At 29.3% G+C, this 22,652-nt stretch overlaps 1 protein-coding gene across 1 annotated transcript in view; it reads right to left on the bottom strand.

Annotated features, from left to right (window-relative positions):
• Positions 1-22,652, bottom strand: part of LOC129959365 (ras-related and estrogen-regulated growth inhibitor-like protein) — a 70,376-nt gene that overhangs the window by 13,637 nt on the left and 34,087 nt on the right. Inside the window, exons 2-3 of the mRNA XM_056072185.1 lie at positions 5,327-5,457; positions 2,452-2,645 (exon numbers count right to left, since the gene is read on the bottom strand). Of these exons, the coding sequence (XP_055928160.1) occupies positions 2,452-2,645; positions 5,327-5,457 (325 nt within the window). The remainder of the gene's footprint in view (positions 1-2,451; positions 2,646-5,326; positions 5,458-22,652) is intronic.

The following is a 22,652-nucleotide window of genomic DNA, read 5'->3' as shown; positions in this document are numbered from 1 at the left end:
GACATATATTCCGTCTGTTTTGATAAATTACGAGTATGAATCCTAGAGTTAAAAAAAGATAAAAGAAATGTAATATCAATATATGATGAAAGCCGGCGTCCTGGTATAGGGGTAGTTCGTGTTCTGGGCGTTCTGGGTTCGAGTCCCGGTTCGGGCATGGTTATTCTGTCTGTGAGTTGTGTGAATGTGCCCTCCTGGAGAAAGGAATTGTGTAAGCGAATGATTTATGCGTGAGTGGAAAAGTCGTACTTTTGGCCTTAGTTGGAGCTACTAAAACAAGAGATGACCCCTCCCCCCCCCCTTCGGCTTAAATCGCTTTCTTTGTAAGAGCGGGCTTGTCTAAGTGCCATAAGAAACCACAGCACATATGATGAAATACTACATTAGTTTTCCAATCATAATGGGAAATTAATTAAGTAATATTTCGATCTATGGATAAATCAGATAGCGAAGACTTTTGCGAAAAAGTTTTGATGCAATGTAAATTATCTGAAATAGCAATGAATCTAACATTTCTATGAATTTTTTTTTACGTACAACTAAAAAAAAAGAAGCTATAGCTTTAAATCCATTGATCTCCTGTAGAGCAGCCTACATAAATTATTTTTATTAGATACATATTTTTTACTATTGTAAATTAATTACTACTAATCTATTATTAATTTACTACTGGTAATTAAAGAAATTTTTTAATCATTTAGTCAGAATTGATAATAAAACAAATCAATACTTTCTATGAAAAAAAATGGCAATTCTTAGAAATCAGCAAGCCGCCATGCCTCATATTCATTTGAAATGTCAGTTTTACATTGTAAGTTTCATTCATTTCTTAGTTTAATTTACACTGGTGGACAAAATTAAGAGATGGAAGACATTTTCCCAAATATCTCAAAAAATATTGAATATAAATAAATCAAATTTGGTATGGATATAGCTCATACCATGATAATAAAGTATGCAAAGCAAAAATAAAAGTGCCATTCACTGGCAAGACCTATTGCCAATAAATCCAATGTAGTCTGAACTTAAGGATAAAAGATGACAATAAAAGTGAGGCTTGTACAGTGTATGTTGCCTCTAGTATGGTGTATGGTCACCCCTGACAGATAGATAGCATGCACAACGAGTATGCATGCTGTTAATAAGGGAGTTAAGGAGGGGTTGTAGAAGACCCTCCCATTCTTCCACCAGAGCAATTTTTAACTCTAGAATGGTTCTTGGGGGAGGTTGGCGCATCGCAATAGCTCTCCCAAGAGCATCCCAAGCATGTTCAATCGGATTCATGTCAGGGGATTTGGCTGGCCAATTCATTCGTTGAATGTCCTCGCTTTCCAGATACTCATCAACCATGAGAGCCCTATGTGGTCGCGCATTGTCGTCCATAAAAATGAACTCAGGGCCAACAGCGCCCCTGAAAAGACTCACATAGGGCTCTAGGACCTCTTGCCTGTACCTCTGGGCATTCACGGAACCATTGTCAGACACATGGAGCGGTGTGCGGGTATCATGCATGATCCCTGCCCAAACCATGAGTCCTCCACCAGCATAATGGTCCCTTTCGATAATGTTGCTGGGATGGTATCGGGTTCCAGGTTCCCTCCATACCAATAACCGTCCAGAATCAGGTTGTAGACTGAATCTGGACTCATCGGTGAAGAGAACATTAGCCCATTAAAGCTGTGTCCAATTCTGATGTTGTCTGCACCATTCTGCAAGCGCTTTTTTGTGGGAAGGAGTGAGTGGGATGCAAATAGCGGGCTTCCTGGCATACAGCCCTCTTTCATGGAGTCTTCTGGAAACTGTCTTACTCGAAATTGATGTTCCTGTAGCAGCCGAGAGGTCCCTAGACAATTGAGTGGCTGTAGCCGTCCTCTGGCGCTTAGCTGAAACGAACAAATACCGGTCTTCATTGGCCGTTGTAGCCCTCGGGCGACCTTGTCCTGGTCGTCTGCATACAGTCCCACTAGTTTTAACTTGACTCCACAAATTGGAAAGAACGCTTGGTGTTATATCCAATTCCCTAGCAACCTGAGCTTGGGACTGGCCTGCCTCAAGTATACCCACAATTCACCACCTCATACCGTCGTCTAAACGACGATGTTCACTCCTTTCACCTAAAATCCAGCAAGAAACAACACGATTATTCAAAAAATGCACTAAAATCTGCAACTGTGTTGAAGAGTGGAATGAGATGAACAGCTCGATGCGGACTTTTATACCTCCTGCTGGCTTAGCAACGCACACAAGAATACGTAAACTTATCTCAGGGCCAATAGAGCTACAGTGACCATATATGGCAATCAACTGTCCAGGTTTTGTGCGGTATTTTTAGAGAAATGTGCGAAAATGCTTTCCATCTCTTAATTTTGTCCACCAGTGTACTATAAAAAAACTAGACATTTTTGTAAAAGATAGATAATTACTAATTAAAAGTAATCATTCATTACTTACGTAATATGAAGGAGATCCGTCTTGTTTCCGATGAGACATACTGGAGAATTTCCAACCGCCTTAAAGCCAAGGCGCAGCATTCTCAACATCTCCATGGAAGTTCGGAAACTGTCTGCGTCAGTGATAGAGTAGACAAGAACAAAGCCGTCCACTTCATCCAAAATCTTATGTTGATCCATGTTAGCCAGAGAAATCTAGGAAGAAAAGGCAACAACGGGCTTGAAACGGTAGAAAATCAACAACATAAAAGGATAATAATGCATTCATTGTTATTGCTATAAAAACATTTATCGAAGGAATATTTAATTTTAACACCATGCTATTAATATTTTCACGCATACAAGTGAACACCTTAACCTTAACACCTCTCCATGCCCCTGCGACTATAATCTTAACGATTATTTAAACAGTTGGGTGGGCATGGAGAGTGAGAGTTGCAGATGGCTAAGCTAATGATGTGGAGGTAATGGTGATTGGGCTGATGATGTGGAGCTGATGTTGGCTGAGTTGTAGTTGGCTGGGTTAAAGATTTTTAGGCTGCAGTGGGTTGCATTGGAGTAGGCGAGCTGAATTCGGTTAGACTGGTGAGGAGCGGACTTGGCTGGGTTAGAGCAGGAATGGTTGGTTTTAGGTTCGGTTGGAGCAGGGATGTCATGGGCTATGCAGGACTGAATGGAGTTGTCTGAGCTTGAGGATGCGCTGCGTTGGTGGTTGGATTTTCCGGGCCTGGGTGGAAGTCTTGTCGTGCAGGTGGTGAGATGGGTTTTCCGATGTTATAGGAGTGGCGGTCAGTATCTGAACAGCTGTGACTCTTCATGCAGGAATTGAACCATTTTTCTGATCTTGGCCATACTGAGAGAGTTATCTGCTACCCTGGAGAACCAGGCCTGTTGAAGGTTAGCTGATGGTTTCGTTAGGTGATAAGATGTAGTTAAAATGCATTCTGTTGCGTAGTGGAGTGGTGACCCCACTTCGCCGCAGGTGCAGTAAGGTTCGTCTGCTAAATTGAACCTTTTTAAGTAGGTGAGAAATGGGCCATGGCCTGTGAAGAAGAGAATTTCTTCCCTTCTCCAGGGCGTAAGTTGTTGAGTGGCTTTTGGAAGAAGCTGGTACAAGCTGGAGTACAAGTGAACACCAATGGCTAATTGCTTTCAATGGCTAATTGCTTTAAGTTGTATTATGAATAAGGAATTTGAAATAAAAGTATATATTAACAATAAGTAAAAACTTGTATTGCCCCTTTTAACAGTGATCTCATGTATTTTACAAAAAGCGAAAGCCAATGGTCTATTTGGTAAAAAACTGATGAATAAATCCAGGCATTATGCTAGAAGCTTTTCTCCGAATGAATAGCCTCGAAATCCTACTGGAAAGCAAGTCTCAATATACAAGAGAATTCAATCTATACTATCCCTGTTTAAGACACCCGGGCGAGAGAACCAGTCGACGTAACGCCTTCATATTTGGAGGATATACATTTCAGGCAATGGGAACATTGAAATAAAAAATTACCGCTAATGGAGTTTATTACAGATATCTCGTATTCTGTCCTTTATTGTTGGTGTCATGTTTCATATTCATTACTTTAAACTGGTTCAAACCGCATTTCCTCTAGTGGCCTTTTTTCGGACTATTTTTTTTATTGCACTACTCAATTTCCCATGACCTGAAATGTACATCTTCCAAATATGAAGGCTTTACGTCGGTTGGTTCTCTCGCCTGGGCATCCCAAACATATATACGTTAATTTGTATCACCCGGTACATTTGAGGCTGAGTTAGAATTCTATCTCAAGTGTTCCCAAAGGGACCCAAAGTCACTTTGATGCCTTTTTTTTCATTATTTCTGGATTAATAGATTTTGAGAGATGTGTTTGATCAATTATAAGTAAATGCATGACGTATACAGAATACAAGTTCTGCGAAATCTTATTTTCGCGTAATCTCATTCAAGTAATGTAAGATGAAGATCAGTTTTACAGACTTTAGATACGAAACCCTTTTTTAATGCATTTTTCAAATCAATTATGAAAGATAAATCGCGCATGTAACTATAATTTTAACTGAAATGTTCATCACTTTGAAGATTATAAGCTTTGTTTCATTTGAAAACGAAATTTAGGACATAAAGAATGTCAAGAAATAAAGTTTATCAGATACATTCATAAAAAAATGTCAACAATTTGACTATAACATTAATGAGAAGCTAAAGTTTAAAAAAAAATCCAGCTTCTTAATGGTATGGAATTTACATAAATAATTTTTCAAATACTTTGGAGAGTGACTTGGTTATGGAAGTAATTTGAAGCAAATATATGTCCCATTCCGTTTTAAAAGCATTGATGCGTAGCAATCTGACTTTCAAGATTGCAAAACATGATTTCTATAAAATTTAGTCATGTATTGAGAGCCGTTGGCTCACTATAGAGCTACTCTGGAGAGCGTTGGGTTTATATTGATAAAAATGTAGCATAAGATAAAAGGTTTTGGTAATCGCAATTGTCTTGAACCTAATTATCAAAGCTTTGGATACACATTGATAAAAATGTAATATCCAATAAAAGTTTTTGGTAATCGCAATTGTCTTGAATCTAATTATCAAAGCTTTGGATACACATTGGTAAAAATGTAATATCCAATAAAAGTTCTTGGTAATCGCAATTCTCTTAAAAGTAGTTATTTTCCAGTTTTTCGAAAAGTTTGTTTTGTGTATTATTTCATATATTTCTTAGGTTTATTCATCAATAATATAATATTTGATAATTTATTAATTAATAACATCAGCAATGGTATTTTTTTGCATTCAAACAGAAAATACCAAATAATATAAATTCAATTCTTATTGCATAAAATATTTATAAAGAAACATGACTTACCGATCCTGGTGTATCGATAAGGACAATATCGAAGTCCCTATTTTCCACTGTGACCCGTCTATCATAGGTGTGCAGTTCACCACGGATGTACTCGTGTACATATTTTTTAGTTAGGAATCGTACAATCAGAGCTGAAAGAAAAAAAAATAATATAAATCACGTAACTGAATAGTTATATAGATTTCTTTTTAAAAATGTGGCAACATTTTTTGCAAAGTAATTTAAAGATATTAACGAAATAAAAATAACGATTAGACATTTTTTTTCTAGTTTTCAGAAAATTTCAAATATTAAATAACGCCAATGACCGAATAGTTCCCTTTTATGTAAGTATTTAAGATAATAAAAATAATTTTATAATATGAGTATTTCACTACAACTTATTCTTATTAGGGCACTTAATTGCCAGATAAATTTGATTGTAAATTATGCAAAACATTATAATGTTGCCTCCTTCAATGAAATCAGCTAAAAGAATAATTGAAAAAATAATATTGACTTATTACAATTTGGTTTTTATAACTGAATATTCTCTTAAGCTTCTCAGTTCCCAATTCTTCTTTTTGCATTTGAAATTTCTCCACGGATCAGTCAGGTTGTTGCTAATTTTTTGATTAGACATTTTGTAGGGCTAAGAGTTAAAAACCTCACACCGTATAAAAAAAAATAATCTTTAAAAATAAATTAAAATAGTTTAAATCTTGTGTTATTTTGATACTGAAGGATTCAAAATTTGACAAAAAGTCATTGTGAAGTTCTGCAAACAAATGTTCCAAAGAGGTTCATCTGCTTTGACTTTTAAAAGTTGGCAATATCTGTCGCAAAAGGAAAATAGCAATAGCTGTATTTAGAAAAAAAAAAAAAATGCAATGTGTAAATGTGACTTCTGAAAGAACTTCAGTTTTTATTCTAAGAAAAGTAATAAATAAAAAAAAAGATAAAGCTCATAGCAAAGTTTTAGCAAAACTTAATCAACATTTTGAGAAAATCGTTTTATTTCTATAACCTAAATTCGCTTAATACCAGGTAAAAGTATAAATCTAGAAGCGAACAAAAGATTCCGTTGCCATGTCAGAAGTTAATGACACTTAATAGGCTCTCTCTCTCCACTTGATCATTAAATTTGAAAATGATTGGCTTTTCCCTCCCAAATAATTAAGCAGCTTAAACACGGAATGCCATGTCTACCAGGCATTCGTGAGAGATAAATAGCCCTATTAAAGATTAAGTTGACATAACTTTGGTGAAATTTCAAAACAAGATTGATTTAACTGAAATGCTATAAATTATCTCTCAAATAACAAGTTATTGCGGAAAATGTAGAAGAATATATTAATTACTTTACTCATTAAAAATAATTTAATTACTTGTGCGAAGAGTACATGTTTGTTAATACAAGCTTCTTATTGTGTTTTATTAGGTTTTCCTTTAAGCATTCTTAACAACACTTTATATATAATAGAATTCTAACGCTTTGTAAAATAGTTTCTTCATTATTATTCCTTTAGTTTAATATATTTGATATATTTTGAGAGATTTCAAAATAAGTTATATGCTAAAGATTACTTCTTTTGCAAACCTTCAAATCTTTTTTTTTTCCCTTCCAATTTTTTTCTTTTCTTGCCTAACTTTTCTTTCGTTTAAAGAATCCATTCTGCTGAATTTCCGGTGTTTTCCTTGTCATTTTTTTTAATAAATTTTTCAGCGTTGCGTTTTTAAAGTTTATTTCTTGAGTTTTTAGTGTTCTTGCAATGGCCCATCATTGTGCAAAGATGATGAGATATATAAGACGGCGAGATAAATTACATAAGTTATATATGAGTAATAAGACGAAGATATCTTTAGCTCGCATATACTCCAAAAGAAGATGAATTTTAAATCGAAGTTAATCCATTGTTTGATTTTAATAATTATGCCTACAAGTAATCATAAATTTTAGAAAATAATTGTATTATAAGAATGCGGAAATAATGATAATTTTACTGAATTACTGAAAAATATTACAGTTAATTTTTTTATAAATACCGAAAGAGTTAATTGCCTGAATAAGTTGTTTTAATATTCAGATTTTTATAATTGTTTAAAGGGTCCACTTTTCAAAAAAAAAAAAAATCCTAAAAACCATTTTCGGTATTTGTTTACAACAAAGTATGCAGGTGTTAAAAATGCTAAAAAAAATTAACACTTCGAAACTCAAACTATTACTTAAAATATTGCTTCTCGTTTCCTATTCGAATTATGGATGGTAATAAAATGCAATATGGCTTATTTTATGGTATTAATACTGATGAGTTAATGCTATGGGATTAATGCTGATAATGCAGATATAATACTGAGGATGAATCTTTTTTTCTTTTTTTTAGTGAAAAGAAAAATAAAATAAAACGATAAATTAATCCGTCATTGAGTACTAAAATATTTTTTAAACTTCTGTCAATTTTATTAGCGAATAAAAATATTCGAGGTAAAAGAAACTTTTCTTGGCGTTCTTTTTTATAACTTTAAATATATTTGTATCTAAAAATGTTTTCTCACATTATAATACGATTATTATGTTTTTGGAATATTAAATGGAGAAGAATATGAAAATTAATTTCTTGAAATGGCATCAAAATATCAAACAAAACTCAACGGACAAAAAAAAGTAAAGTTTGATTTCACTAACTGAAAATATAAATATATTCTCAGAAGCCTCTTAATTTTTGTCACAAAGAAAACATGTAAATAAAGGTGAACCAAAGGTCAAATACTTTTACATCAAAACAGACGAAAATGGTTTCGAAGATTCCAGAGAGTAAAATATTTCTTTTCTTGTTGAAGAATTTGAATCTCAAAACAAACTCTGAAACTTCCTTTAACATTCTTTAGTGATGTGTATGAATTTCCAAGAAAACTGTTAGATTCCTTTCTTTTTAAAATAAGCTTAAAGGGCTGTTTATTCAGAGTTTTTTTTTCAAACTATATTCCCCTAGTTTAAAATTTTTTTTAGTCAAAAGATATTTTTCATTTCAAACGCATTTTATTTGAAGATATACTATGTAAAAAACATCACTCACAAAACTGTTCAGATTTTTATTGGATATCACAAGGCCGGTGAAAATATGTTTACCATCTTTCAAACCCTTTGTTTTAAATATGATTTATTCTTGAAATATCCTTTCTCGTTTCTTATGATGGAAAACAGGAAGATCATTTTCTCTCTACTGAAAAATACTGAAGTTTATTCCATGACAGAATAATCGATTTATATGCTTGTTATTCAAACTCAAGTGTTGAGAGTTCGCGAATTTCCAAGGCATTCGGATAACAGAATGTGTTTGTACTCCCTCTAGTTATTTTTGTTTTATGAATATACAGTTTTTTTTTCTGTGAATCATATTCGAACGAGATTAATCCATAACTGGAAACGGGAGTGTAAATGACTCCGCGTTGTTCATTAGCTCTGATTACCAGGTGGTATTTTGTCCTTGAATACATTCTTCTCCTCAGTACCTTCAACTTGTTCTTTAAGCAGCATATTTGCAAAAGTCTAGGAATGAATACGAACATATAACCGAGTTATTCTTTTTCAAAGTTTTTGTTGTTATTTATGGAGTTATTGACACGATGTCTCTGAAATTGCTTTTAATTTGAATAATGCAAAAATATTTTTTAAATAATATTTTAAAATATTGTATTCTTTATTTTTGTTTGTTAAATTCTAACTGTTATTAATATTAGTGTAATTCCGTAGTACCTAAATAATAATTAAATGGTTGTTTAGGTTTTCCTTATAACATCTTTCCAATATTTAATATTATAGTGTTTGACATTTTTAATATTAATAGTTTTGATAAATACATAATTTCTAGAATATATTGTGTTTTTAAAATATATTCCAATGTTGTTTACAAAAGACAGAAAAGAAAAGTAACAATGGAGTCATTTTCACACCATGTCTCGAAAACGAAAATCTAGAGCAACAACTAAGTGGAAACTGTTATAAATAATTCTTCAAGAAAGTCAGAATAAATAATCTTCCTTGCGATATTTTAATATTATTTGCTTATTTAAATGATTATAAGATGTTATTTCCAACGCCATAGTAAAACATTTAGCCTGATTTAAACGTAAGTGCATGAAATACATATTACACTAATACGCATTATTAAAATTGACTATATACATAAGCAAAATAAAAAAATAAAATTGCCTGATTAATATCAAATTTGATAATAATATTTCAATTTTTTATGAACCATAAGTAAATGGTAATTAAATGGTAACAATAATTAAATGGTAATGGTAATTTTTATATAAAGTAAGCATATATCTCTTTATCAAACTTAACTGATTCTTATCACAAACTCTATTCGTGCATCCTTTGAGGGAATTCACCAGATTAATTTGACGCCAATAAATGTTCCGAAGATAAGACACGAGATACCAGCTTACTCCATGAGAATTTACGTACAAAATACTGACTCAGTCAGCTCGTTTCTATGCATAGGGCGTTACCCAAATGAATAAGAAAATATGCTATGCTCACACATTCCTTGATTTAAGGCATCGGCATCACTTGCTTCGTAAAGTAATTCTGAAGGTAGTTTCATTTCTGGTATTCGTGCATTCTTTGAGGGAATTCACCAGATTAATTTGACGCCAATAAATGTTTCGAAGATAAGACACGAGATACCAGCTTACTCCATGAGAATTTACGTACAAAATGCCGACTCAGTCAGCTCGTTGCTATGCATAGGACGTTACCCAAATGAATAAGAAAATATGCTATGCTCACACATTCCTTGATTTAAGGCATCGGCATCACTTGCTTCGTAAAGTAATTCTGAAGGTAGTTTCATTTCTGGTATTCGTGCATTCTTTGAGGGAATTCACCAGATTAATTTGACGCCAATAAATGTTCCGAAGATAAGATACGAGATACCAGCTTACTCCATGAGAATTTACGTACAAAATACTGACTCAGTCAGCTCGTTGCTATGTATAGGACGTTACCCAAATGAATAAGAAAATATGCTATGCTCACACATTCCTTGATTTAAGGCATCGGCATCACTTGCTTCGTAAAGTAATTCTGAAGGCAGTTTCATTTCTTTCATTTCACCATTTTGCCTTAGATTTCATCAAGTAAATTAGCTTCGATTAAAATATATGCAATTGACATACTGCGATTTTAATAATTAATAATTTAATATATATATATATATATATATATATATATATATATATATATATATATATATATATATATATATATATATATATATATTTATATATTTATATATATATATATATATATATATATATATATATATATATATATATATATTTATATATTTATATATATATATATATATATATATATATATATATATATATATATATATATATATATATATATATATATATATATATATATATATATATATATATATATATATATATTATTTGGCAATAATCAAAGTTATCTCCATCTAAGTAAAACTGTCTGTTTAAAATAATCGCCATGTTCAGCAAAAAGGTATGTAATAAGGAATTTTTATATATGTTGAATCATTAATCTTCGTATTTTCAGAAACAAGGAAACTTTATTAATATTAAGCAGAATCAGTCAATGTGCATTTATCTTTTCTTGCTGTCCTTAGTCAATCTCTTGTCCGTACAAGAATGGATGCTTTTATTTGATTTGGAAGAAGAGTTAAAACAGCGACAAAATGAACAACAGCTAGGAGAACAACAAGGTTGTTTACAAAAGGAGGTAATTTGGGTCGGTTGTTTACTTTTTACATCACTGTATTTAAGGTTCTTTAAAAGTTAAAACTCTAATTACTCTTACAGAAAACATTATTCAAAATAGAAACATAATAAAATTTTAAGGAAACAGCGACAGTTTAACTCCTCTTTAATTCTTTACTCCTTACTATATATATATATATATATATATATATATATATATATATATATATATATGCCTTAAAGGACATGAAATCTTATGTTCATCTTACATGACATCTTTTCTAATGGAAAAGGGATTGAATAATATAAATTATAGGAAAGATTATTGAAGATTTATCATGTAAACTCAATAAAATTTTTCGATAGAGAAAAAGATGAATTACTAAAACATTTCTTGCTTTCGTTCTATGCAACAATAAGACAAAATTTGTAGATTCTTGGGGTATAGTCTGCTTTCTGTTTCATCTGAGGTCTCAGTGTCCCAGTGATAAAATCCAGGTTTAACATCCAATGTGGGTTTGACGCTCGTTAAATCTGATGTCATGGATCAAGCGTCTTCCCTTTGACTTGGGAAGCAAGTTCAGAGAAATGGACGCTAGCATTGGCAGTGTTTCAAAATAGCAAAGTCAGTGCCGAAACTGACCTTGAACTTGACGAAAGAGACTTTAATATAACAACTAAATCAATCTGTCAAATACATATGCAATGCAGTATTTTCTTAACAATGAGAATCTTCAAGCAGTTTAATAAATTTTGAGTTTGTGATTTTAAGTTTATTGGTGCAAGAGCCATATTTGGCTGTACTGCTTAAAAATTTTTTATAACAATGAATTAATTATAAAAGAATTTTTTAAGGTAATATACAAAATTTCTTAAGCAATGTTAATATAACTTTTCTATTTTTATTAAATACTAAACTAATGAATCCTGCTTCTATAAAAAATGATTCATTTATTTCAATCATTTAAAATATTTACTAATACAATTTTCCATTTCTCTCTATGCCAAATTTCATATATCTAGCTTATTAACATTTATCATGCTCGCTTTCACGTCAACGGGCAAACACCCTCAGGCAAAATTTACCCAAAATTGGATCAAAAACTACAATTTTGATATAAATATCACATATCAAAATTTGCTTTCTCCGCTTAGTACTGTCTTCACATATACATAAAAATTTATAAAGCAAATTTATGGATTTAAAGTGAGTATGTTTCAAAACGTCGCTGTCAATTTTTTTGGCGATTGTAAAGGTTCACATCTCGTATAAGTTACAGCAGAGCTATTAGAATTAGAATAACAAGGATAGAAGATTCTTCAAAATAAACCATGCTATCGATTTCTATTCTAGAACAGTTTCGTGATATTTACCTGATACTTATGAGATCAATAATTATTTGTGGCCATTGCCCTCTCAGTTGCTGATAGTAAATAAATGGGAGAGATAAAAAAAATTGAACAGCTAAAAAAGAAATTATTTCTTTGCTATGGATTAGAACTTTCACAGTAAGTCTTTAAATCATTTCATGATGTTTACTGTGTCCACCATTTTGTTGCGTGTGTCGAGCTGGCTTTTGATATAGATCTATTTTCAGCTGTCTTATGTTTATTCTAACAAAATCACTAGCAGTAAATCAATATAATATCACGTTTCGAACGCAAATTGATCACGCAAGTTTTACTATTTGTTAGAATATGTGAACGAATAAAGGATCGAAATAGGGTTTTTTTTTTCTGAAAAAGAGAGCAAATATTTTATTAATGATTCCTTCAGATTTAAGACTGCAATTTTCTATCATTATTTTGAATGTCTATCTTACAATGAAAAACCATTAGCAATGCAAATATTACAGAAAATCGTAAAAAGGGATTCTTAGTAAACAGATTTTATTTCCCTTACAATAATAAAGCTTAAAAATATTTAAAAAAGACGATTATATTAGTTTACTAAAAATTATCAAAGATGTGAACTTAAAATCAAATTTGCGCAAAGCACTGTGATATTCTAGTTTAATTGGAATTTTAGTATTATTTATAAAACATGTTAAATTTAATTAGTTTTCTGCTTTGTCATACTGACTATGACTTAATTCCTTTTTAGTATTGTTTTCAAAGTATGACGTTAGTCCGATTATATTTTGGCGTCTGTAATAAAAAGAAAAATTCATGCTTTTCAGTACGCTAATAAAAGCGAGCTTTTCTTTTTTTATTTTTAATATTTTCTACTTTTATTTTTTAATACATTTCATAAATCATTATTATAAATCTGGATCCATTTATAATCATTATTATAAATGGAATCTTGAAATTAATTCTTACTAAAATCAGATAGCGACTTTCATGAGCAAATAAAATATTATTATAATTGATTAATTGATTATTTGTTTCGGATAGAATTAAAATATTGTTTTGTCACCGGAAGGAAAAAACTGTATCAAATTTGACAATTTCAATACTTCTTGAATTAAAAGGAAAATTTGTTACGTAATTCCCTCTTTAAAAACATGAATAAAATGAAGTTAAATAAAAACACGTATATACAAAATTTAGTTAAATAAAGATAGTAGTGTAGAAAATAAGCAGACAAATTTCTATTCATGGCTAATAGTGAAATTTTGATATGCCTTGAGATATAACAATAAATTATTTCTTGATTTTAATTATTTCAGAGAATATGAAGAGCATATACTGAAAAACGCACACTTGTATTCTAACTATAAAACGAGGAATTAAACAATCTCCCTTTGCTGACGGCCGAATAGAGGAAGATTCGTAAAAAAAGTTGAAATTTTTAATCATTAAGTCAAAAAGAATTCGCTTCTTCCTAATGAAGATGCAACATTGCTTTTGATCAAAGTTTTGTTATTTCTATCCTAAGTTTAAGAAATAACTTGATATTTTCGTTAGATTAAACAAACAAATAGAACAAACTAAGAAATTTCTTTCCCTCAATTTCAATACCAGAACTTAGCTTAGTTTTGCTAAAGAAGTGCAAAGAGTTTTTAATCATATCAACAAACACAAATAGGAACATTTGCACTCGAATGTGACACTGACAATAAAACAAAATATAACAAAATATAAATAATAAAAATATCCTTAAAGGGACAGTAGACTATATTAGACACCTTTGGGAATTAATCAATTAGGGCTATGAAATTTTTTATGCATATGTGTTAAAATAAATATACGCCAAATTTCTTAAAAACCTTTTAAAACAAAATATATAATTTTAAAAAAAATTAAAAGAGGTATAATTTTTAAATAATTCAAAATATTCCAGTTTTTAATTTTTCTATTATTTTTTTTCTTATTACCTAATGTAAATTTATTTGGAACAAAACTACGTTTGGTTTTGCGATTCCAATTAAATGCTATTTTTTTAGAAATATTTTTATGCGCACATACTAAATTTTCATAGGAATTTTATGTTTTCCTGACTAAAACTGATTCTTAACTAGCTAATAAAACTAGAAACATAAAATGCATACCCCATTTCCATTTAATGTTGGAATGAAATCCTTATCGCCAATTTCATTTAATTTCTTCAAAAATTAAAACACCTGAAACATTTCAAATAATAATAATATCTCATTTAAATCTAATTATAATATTATTTTGGAAAAAGACATTAAGTTGTACTTTTTCCCTCTTAAGCTTTCAAATATTTATTTTATTGAGAAATACATTTTATAACACTATTTTAGTTGAATATAAACATATATTTAGGCTATGAAACGGTAAAAATAAAATTGCACGTCTTCGTCCATTTTTGCATATTTTAGAGTCTACTGTCCCTGTTAAAGCAGCTTTGAGTTTCATTACTAAAAAACGGTTTGTATAGATAGGCTACAGAAAGTAAAACATTCAAAAATATTAAGCACTTTAGTATCTGCTAAACAAATTTACAGGATTTGCATTTTCTGCTTCTCTCCATTCACAGAAGAGCAATAAAATTGTTTATATTCCCATATCTCAAATATAAAAAGTACAATAGACAAAATAGCCTGAAGATAAGCTATTTATTTAAGAATAACAAAAAATAAACGACGCATTCCATGAAGCTACTGATGAATATTCATCAAATTAGCAAAGCAAAGAAAGAATTCGTAACTCATATGAGAAACTAAAATTTTCCCAAGTATGTCTGAAAAAAAGTTTATATTGCCACGAGTCTCTAAATATTATTGTTTTCTATATTTAAATATTATTTAAACAAAATATTTTTCCAAAACCTGTTAATAAAAGGATATTTGTTTTGTTTTTTTTCACTTTTAAATATTTTGAAATATTTTATGAAGGTTATTAAATATACCGCGTTGGCATGCTTTTAATCCATTGATCTGAGAACACATAAGTAGCAACTCTTAAGGAATTTCAAAGGAATATATATTTTCCATCAATTTTGATCGTGCATTAAATGATTTACTTTGTGATAATAAATATTACTTACTAGCTATCTATTTTAAAATAATTAGATTTTTGTACTAACTTTAGATATTTACATAACACAACACACAAAATAATTAAAAGTTGTAAATAATACATTATCTTTTCATTATTGACAAGATTTTAATAATGAAATAAATTGACACAAAATTTTCGTCATTCACACGACAAACTGGCTCTATTCCCATGGATATTGTGTGCCTCTTTAACTTCGATGTGGAGTAGGAGCATTTGTAAAAATTTTAGTTAACAGGAAATCTTAAAAACCTCTTATGAAACTACTTATATGAGAATAAATTCATATTCAAATGATATATTTAAAATCCGTTTTGGCAGTTTAATTCTGCAATTCATAGCTGATCTTACGGAAGGAAGAAGTTTGTAACGTAACACCAGTATAAAATGAATATATTAGTATATATATGTATATATTATAAAATGTATAAATGTATATATTATAAAATGTATAAATGTATATATAAATTATGTATATATTAGTACAGTATTATTATGTATATATTAGTATACATGTACAGCTTTATTTATCATGTAGCTATGATATCATTACAAAGAACTGAAATTGATGGCAATTCGTATTTGACAAGAGAATTCTTTCTCTTTTGCATTTTCAGAAAAAAATATAATAATAAATTCTCGTCCTAACTTTACTTAAAATATATAACAAAGCTGTCTTAAACGAAAATAGCGAAGACCATTAAATTATGAAACATGTATCGCTTCAGCAATAACGCACAGTTGAAATTTTATTAATGGAAGCAATTTTCCTCCGTGAAAATGAATAAGGAGGCAAATAAAGCAATTTCTTTCTAGGTAGCTAACTTCGCTTAATCTCCCTTGAATACAGGAAATGTAGTCTGCAGTAAATGAACAATATTTGTCAAATATGTTCACGATGAATTACAGGCAATCTGAAATATGATTAGAAAGAACTGAAAGTGTATAATACATTATAGCAACTCGAATTTCTTACTTAGCAATTTATATCAGAGTAAAACTACATGCGATGAAATAGGTTTTTACTGCAAGTACAAACGAATTTGAATAACTATGGAGCCATTTGATATTATAGTTATTTTGAGATGAAAGTAATAAATTTTGTTAAATGTCCATTAGCTTAACGAATTTTACTTAAACTAAAACAAAGCATTTGTTTTCTTGCTTATATATATATTTTTGTTTATAGTAAAATGATTCGTCCGAGAATTTTTTTACTGAGTAATTTTTTCTAATAGCTTGCCATGGGATATTAATTAACGTATAGCTGATTCCGTAAAAAAAAAAGGTTTTTCTTTCTTTCTTTTCTGATGCATCTATTCAAAGGAAATGATAGTTGGTGAAATAAAAAAAAATAAGAGGGGGTTTTCAAAGACTAAGCTATTATCTTTTGAAAGAAAGAAATAGTTTCAATTAATATAAAATTAAGAATAAGAAGTGAAAAGTTCTCGAAGCAAACAATAATTTTCTAAATTCTGTGACCACTCTGAGCTCCTTTTAATACACTTTATACACTTTTCATAAGAATACCAATTTATTAAAATAATTTCTTATTAATACGTTCACCTGTGCATCATCAGTCATATCGCTAGAATTTAGTACGAAAACTGAGCAAAATTTATGGAATTAACATCTAAACCAAAACCGTAATCGCCAGTTTTTTTTTAATACATTTCAAAAGCGCGAGTGTTGATAAAATAACTATCTGTACAGTTCCTATAACTTCGACAATTGTTCTCTACTTGTTTTGGTCAGTATTAATATTATGGTGCTCTGTTTCTAAATATTTAAACAATTTCATGATTTTATTGCCATTATAAATTTGAAATAATTTTATTAAGAAGCTCTCTATTGTCTTAGAAAATAAATTTATTACAAGAAATTTTTTTTTTTTTTTTTACTTTAGAGAAATTCGTGAATTTTATTTGATTATATCAAAGAAAGGATTTCCTTGCTTCCTCCAAGATGAGAAAATCTTCAATAAACGTAATACAATTTCTCTTAAATCACCTGTGAGTTATTTTTGTTTGTTTCCCATAGTTTTTGAGATGTATTCTGAAGATTTCCATTGTAAATTACTTCTTATTAGCTTATTTTAAACACTGGAGCAAGGGATAACTGACAGGTAATAAAATAGGGCCAACCAACTAACAGTATTCTAACATTTGAGCGAATAAACAGTGGTAGATAAATACCTTGTTATTTACTAAATTTTGAAACTGTTTTTTTTTAAACTTCAATTCTTATTTAGTTTTTTATTTTCAGTTTTTAATTATATCATCTTCATTCTTTCTTCTTCCAAAAAATAGGCCCTCCTAATTCAGAAAAAAGTATTTACATTTTATTAAATTCATCTGCTTTCATAAAGCAGCATAAATATGCAATTTGATTATATGCATAAATTTCTTTTGAAAATAAATTTCTATCTTGATCCATTCGCTCACGTTAAAGCCTGTCTATAAAAAGTAGGTTAAGCACATGGTTTTTGCTGCACAAAAATAAAATATAGCTAAGCTTTATTTTGAAAGTAACATAATTCTTTCCGACATCTCACGAGATCGCTTCAAGTAACATTCTTTCTACAGCTAAAGCAGATATTTTGTCTACATTCCAATTCTGTTTTTGAAACTTCACAACAGTCTTTTTAAATATTTCTTTGCATTTCCTATAATATTTCACTTTAATAATTTCATCTCAAGTCAAATTATTATTTTTATTAATAACTCTCTAAATGTAAAATATAATCAAAGCGATGTATTTTAAAAATATAGTGATTAATTTAAAATGTTCCCACTTTGCATTTTTCCATTTACTGAGAATTTATTTTATTTTTAGCATTTTAATAAAATAAAATACCTCAAATATATTGAATTTTTAATAAACGAATAGTCTAATTTTCAGATCATCAAACTTTAGTAATCTAACTTACTTTTTTATGGTTATGAGTTTACATTCATATGAATAGACCGATCAATTACTAGTCAATTTTAGTCAAAATCAATTACAATCAATTACTAGTCAATTTTAGTCAAAATCAATTACAATCAATTACTAGTCAAAAATTAGTCTAAAATATGATACATATCAAGAATTCTAATAATAAAATCATATCTGATAGTGATTAACAAAATTAACTTCAAACTTAAAAACTTAAATTTTAATTGTTTAATCAAAACTTAATTCTTTTATTACTAATTAAATAATTCATTATCCAAAGCATAAAAATATCAGTTATATAGATTGAGGATTACTGTGAATTATCAAATATTAATGCAAACGAATCCGGTATGAAGACTTTATTGATAAATTTAATTGATATAAGACCAGTTTTTTGAATATTTTTAATTATTTATGCCCCATTCTACTTCAGTTTACTACTGAACTTTTGATTTTTCCATCCAACTGCCGCATAATTTAAATAATTATTATTTAAAATTAATTTTAAAACTCAAAATATAATAACAGAAATAATTGTTTCATCTCATGGCAGTTTTGGATTAAGTTTAAAAATACGAATGCATTTCGCGAAACAATGCCAGTCCAATTTTGACAAGTAATAAAGCTTAATCAGCATATAAATGCTGATAATTAAAGAGCCAAATGACTTAGCCTAGTTATGGCGAAAATAAGCTGTCAATATTGATTTTGCTATTTCAAAACGCGTTCACGCCATTCAAATACACGCCATTTGAACTTCCATACAGCTAATTAGGTTTTCACTCTCGAGTATTCTTCGACGTTCCAATGCATTTGCCTTAATGCACTTTAAACAGTTAATGCTGTTAAAGACTCTGAATAACTGTCATTTGTGTGCTGAATAATTCAAGGTTTCAAGCGTGTTATTAAGTTCCCGGAATATCACATCTTAAAATAAATGAACGATCAAAACGATTCAAACGAAACGATTTTGATGTCACAGGATCATAAGAATCATAAAGATTTAGTAGAAATAGTTCAACGAATATTTGATAGTTCATTAATATACGATGTTAATACATTTTAGATTATTCTAAGCCTATTCATATATTTATTCGTAAGAATTCAAGTTGAGGCAATGAAATACTTTGCATTATACTTTGAAAAAGTAATACATACAAAGTAGCATCTGTATATAGTTTTAAAAACTTTGCGGAAACATTGTGTTCAAAAGTAGCCAGAAATTATGTCTCTAGCTACTTTTGTTTCATTTATGTAAGATTTTCTTTCATTTTGAATGCGTTCTCTCACCCAATGAATAAGTTGATATTCAGAATATCTGCTGTATTCTTTTCCTTATAGATAATTTCTAAATCGTTAAAGATGTCCGCATATACGCAGTTAAAAATATGCTGTAAATAGCATGAAAACTAGATTTCATGCTGGATTAGATCTAGGCTATAAATGAATAGATACTGAAGTCTAATGTTTTAAACATTACCCTGGTATTATTTGTCATATTTAATAAAATATTTTTGACACACTTCGGCTTTAAATAAAATAGCTTCTCTGTTTTATGATTAAAACTCACCTAGTTATGAAGCCTTGAATGTTATTATTCTGGACGATTTCACACTATTTTGTTGTCCACCTTGAGGAAGATTTGTCCATCAATACATGAAGCGTTCCCCAAATGGCCGTTGATTGGCTTAAAATTATTTCCAATTCTAATTACTACGTTTAACACAAACGTAACTTGAAGGTTTAAAATGATTACGCAGGGAAACTTCAGTTTTAAATATTTCAATCGATTTAGTGATAATTAATTCGTTTTCCTATTTTTCGCGGAATGTTCAAAAATGTTATAAAATTTTTATAGTTTTGTCATTGCCATATGTTTCTCTCCCACTTTGTCAAAATGAAATATAAATTATTTGTTTCAATAAAGAGTTTAAAAGATATTTATATTTGTGTCTCTTCATTTTTGTAAACACACGTACTCATGAGAATTACTAAAAATAGTATGGTTTGAAGCGTTATAATTTATAATTTTAAATATGAGTCTGATGATTTCCATAATATCATAGGAACAACAAAATTTCCTTTAAAGTAAAATGATATGTTTTCATCATTGAAACGCTGTTGATAATAACAGCAACATTGATGATAATAACAACAAAACTCATAAGTGTTCCTCACTGAGTTAATAAGAAAAAAATTTAAGCGAAATTAAGAGCCTTAAGAAAATAACAACATGCAAATAATCCACAAAATAACTGAATTTATGAATTAAACAATTGTAAACATTCTGCCAGATTGAGAAAACAACACTTTAGGTATTGAAAGTGTATTTTTTAATTTCGCTTAAGTACTAAATATTCAATTTTCAGCAAACATTATTGATGTGAATAGGTAAGATAGTGTAAATAACAGTCGAATTCGAAAGTCATCTTTATGATGAATAGCTTTTATTAGTACTTGAAACATTTTAACGGATTTCGGTTAAAAGATTTTAAACTTCGTAAATATGCATGATGTTAGATACAGAAAAATAGTGTACTTCATTAATTTCCTATATATTCCCTGACTAGTTGTTTCAACTATTTTACTTAATATTGAATAAAATGCCGTTGAAAGTATACATTAAGAATACATATTTTTTAACTAATGGAAATAGTTTTAATTATCATATTGACTTTATATTTCCTTAATTTTCATAAAAGATGCATTATATATATGCTTGTTTCGATTTCCAACAAATTCCGTTATTTGCTTTCAAATATAAATTTCTTTATTGAAGAACTATTAATTAACTCAATCAACTATTATCTTGATAATTAACTCAAGTAAAAAAATTAAGATTACTTATGAAAATATTTAGACATTTTGGGGAGTTCTGGATATGGATATATTTGATAATAAGAAACAAAAAGCCATTGCAAATGTTACTTTTATTCATTTTTACAACGAAAAGAAAGTAAAATCTCTCTTTGCAAAAAGTTTGTTTAGAAATTTAATACAAATTCACTGTTTGTATATGGGAAATAAATTTTCTCTTATATTCAGAAATATGTGTATTCCACTAAAAGAAAACGAAATTTCTTTGAAAAAAATGTTGGCTATCAAATACTTTATTTCTTACTTTTCTCTTTTCATTTTTTTTTTTTGAAGAAGTGAAAGCTTTGAATTTAAAATTTAGTTAAATCATTTTTTAACAGTGTGATACGTATGCCTTACAGAAAAGGAATTTTTTTTTCTGACTACATTCCTTGCCTGACTATTGGGGAAGGCAGCTTATTTTAAAACGCAAAACCTTCTTTGCAAAATATCAAAGCCTATATCACGCAAAGAAACATATTGTTATAATCTTCCATTTAAAGATTTTTTTAAGTTAAAGTTTAGTTACAATTTTTCTTAAAAAGTTTTTATTTTTTATTTTTATTTCGTATTATATACAAATTATTTTTTAACCAATCAAGACAGTAAAATTATAAAAAGGCCGAAATAAATTAATCGGACCCTTGTTTTTGATGCATCCTAGATTAAACATTTACCTGCTGTCTAAATTGTAGAGAAATCACAATGCTATTAATACATTAATTTCTGTAAAGAAATAAGTTTTGCAATGACTAGTCATTTCATATTGAATGAGAAATGTTCCTCTATCTAGAGGAGGAAGCTTTTGTAGAAATTTGTGGATAATAATGATAAGGAAATGCATCAGATAATAAAGAAGGAGTTGGAAAACCCAAATAAACGCATTTGCTTATGTATTTATATGTTCAATTAATACTGCATATATGTTGCTCAATTATGCACTTTAGCATGCCACAAAAGCACGAAAGGATGAGTCATCAAACTTACTAGTAATTTTTAGAAAATCCTGCTTATTTAAATGCCTGGATCATATTTCCTCATATATAATTCGTATCATTGAAAAAACTTCTGTCCGGGATAATATTTCCTCATATCAATCATCTCTTTCTCATATACATTCATTCGGGGCATGTAATTCAATGCACTCCATTATATCGATCGGCATTTTGATGAATTAAATACACAACATTGTTCAATAATATCGAACAACTATGACTATACTCATAAGATTTAAATCGAAATTCGTGTTTACATGGAAGTCCTAATTCCATCATAATTCTCAAATGACTGTAAATTCATGGAAGTCCTAATTCCATCATAATTCTCAAAT

Source organism: Argiope bruennichi, chromosome X1, assembly GCF_947563725.1.
Source record: "Argiope bruennichi chromosome X1, qqArgBrue1.1, whole genome shotgun sequence".
In the NCBI taxonomy this organism is placed as follows: Eukaryota; Metazoa; Arthropoda; class Arachnida; order Araneae; family Araneidae; genus Argiope; species Argiope bruennichi.
This window is presented reverse-complemented; position numbering and strand designations above follow the sequence as displayed.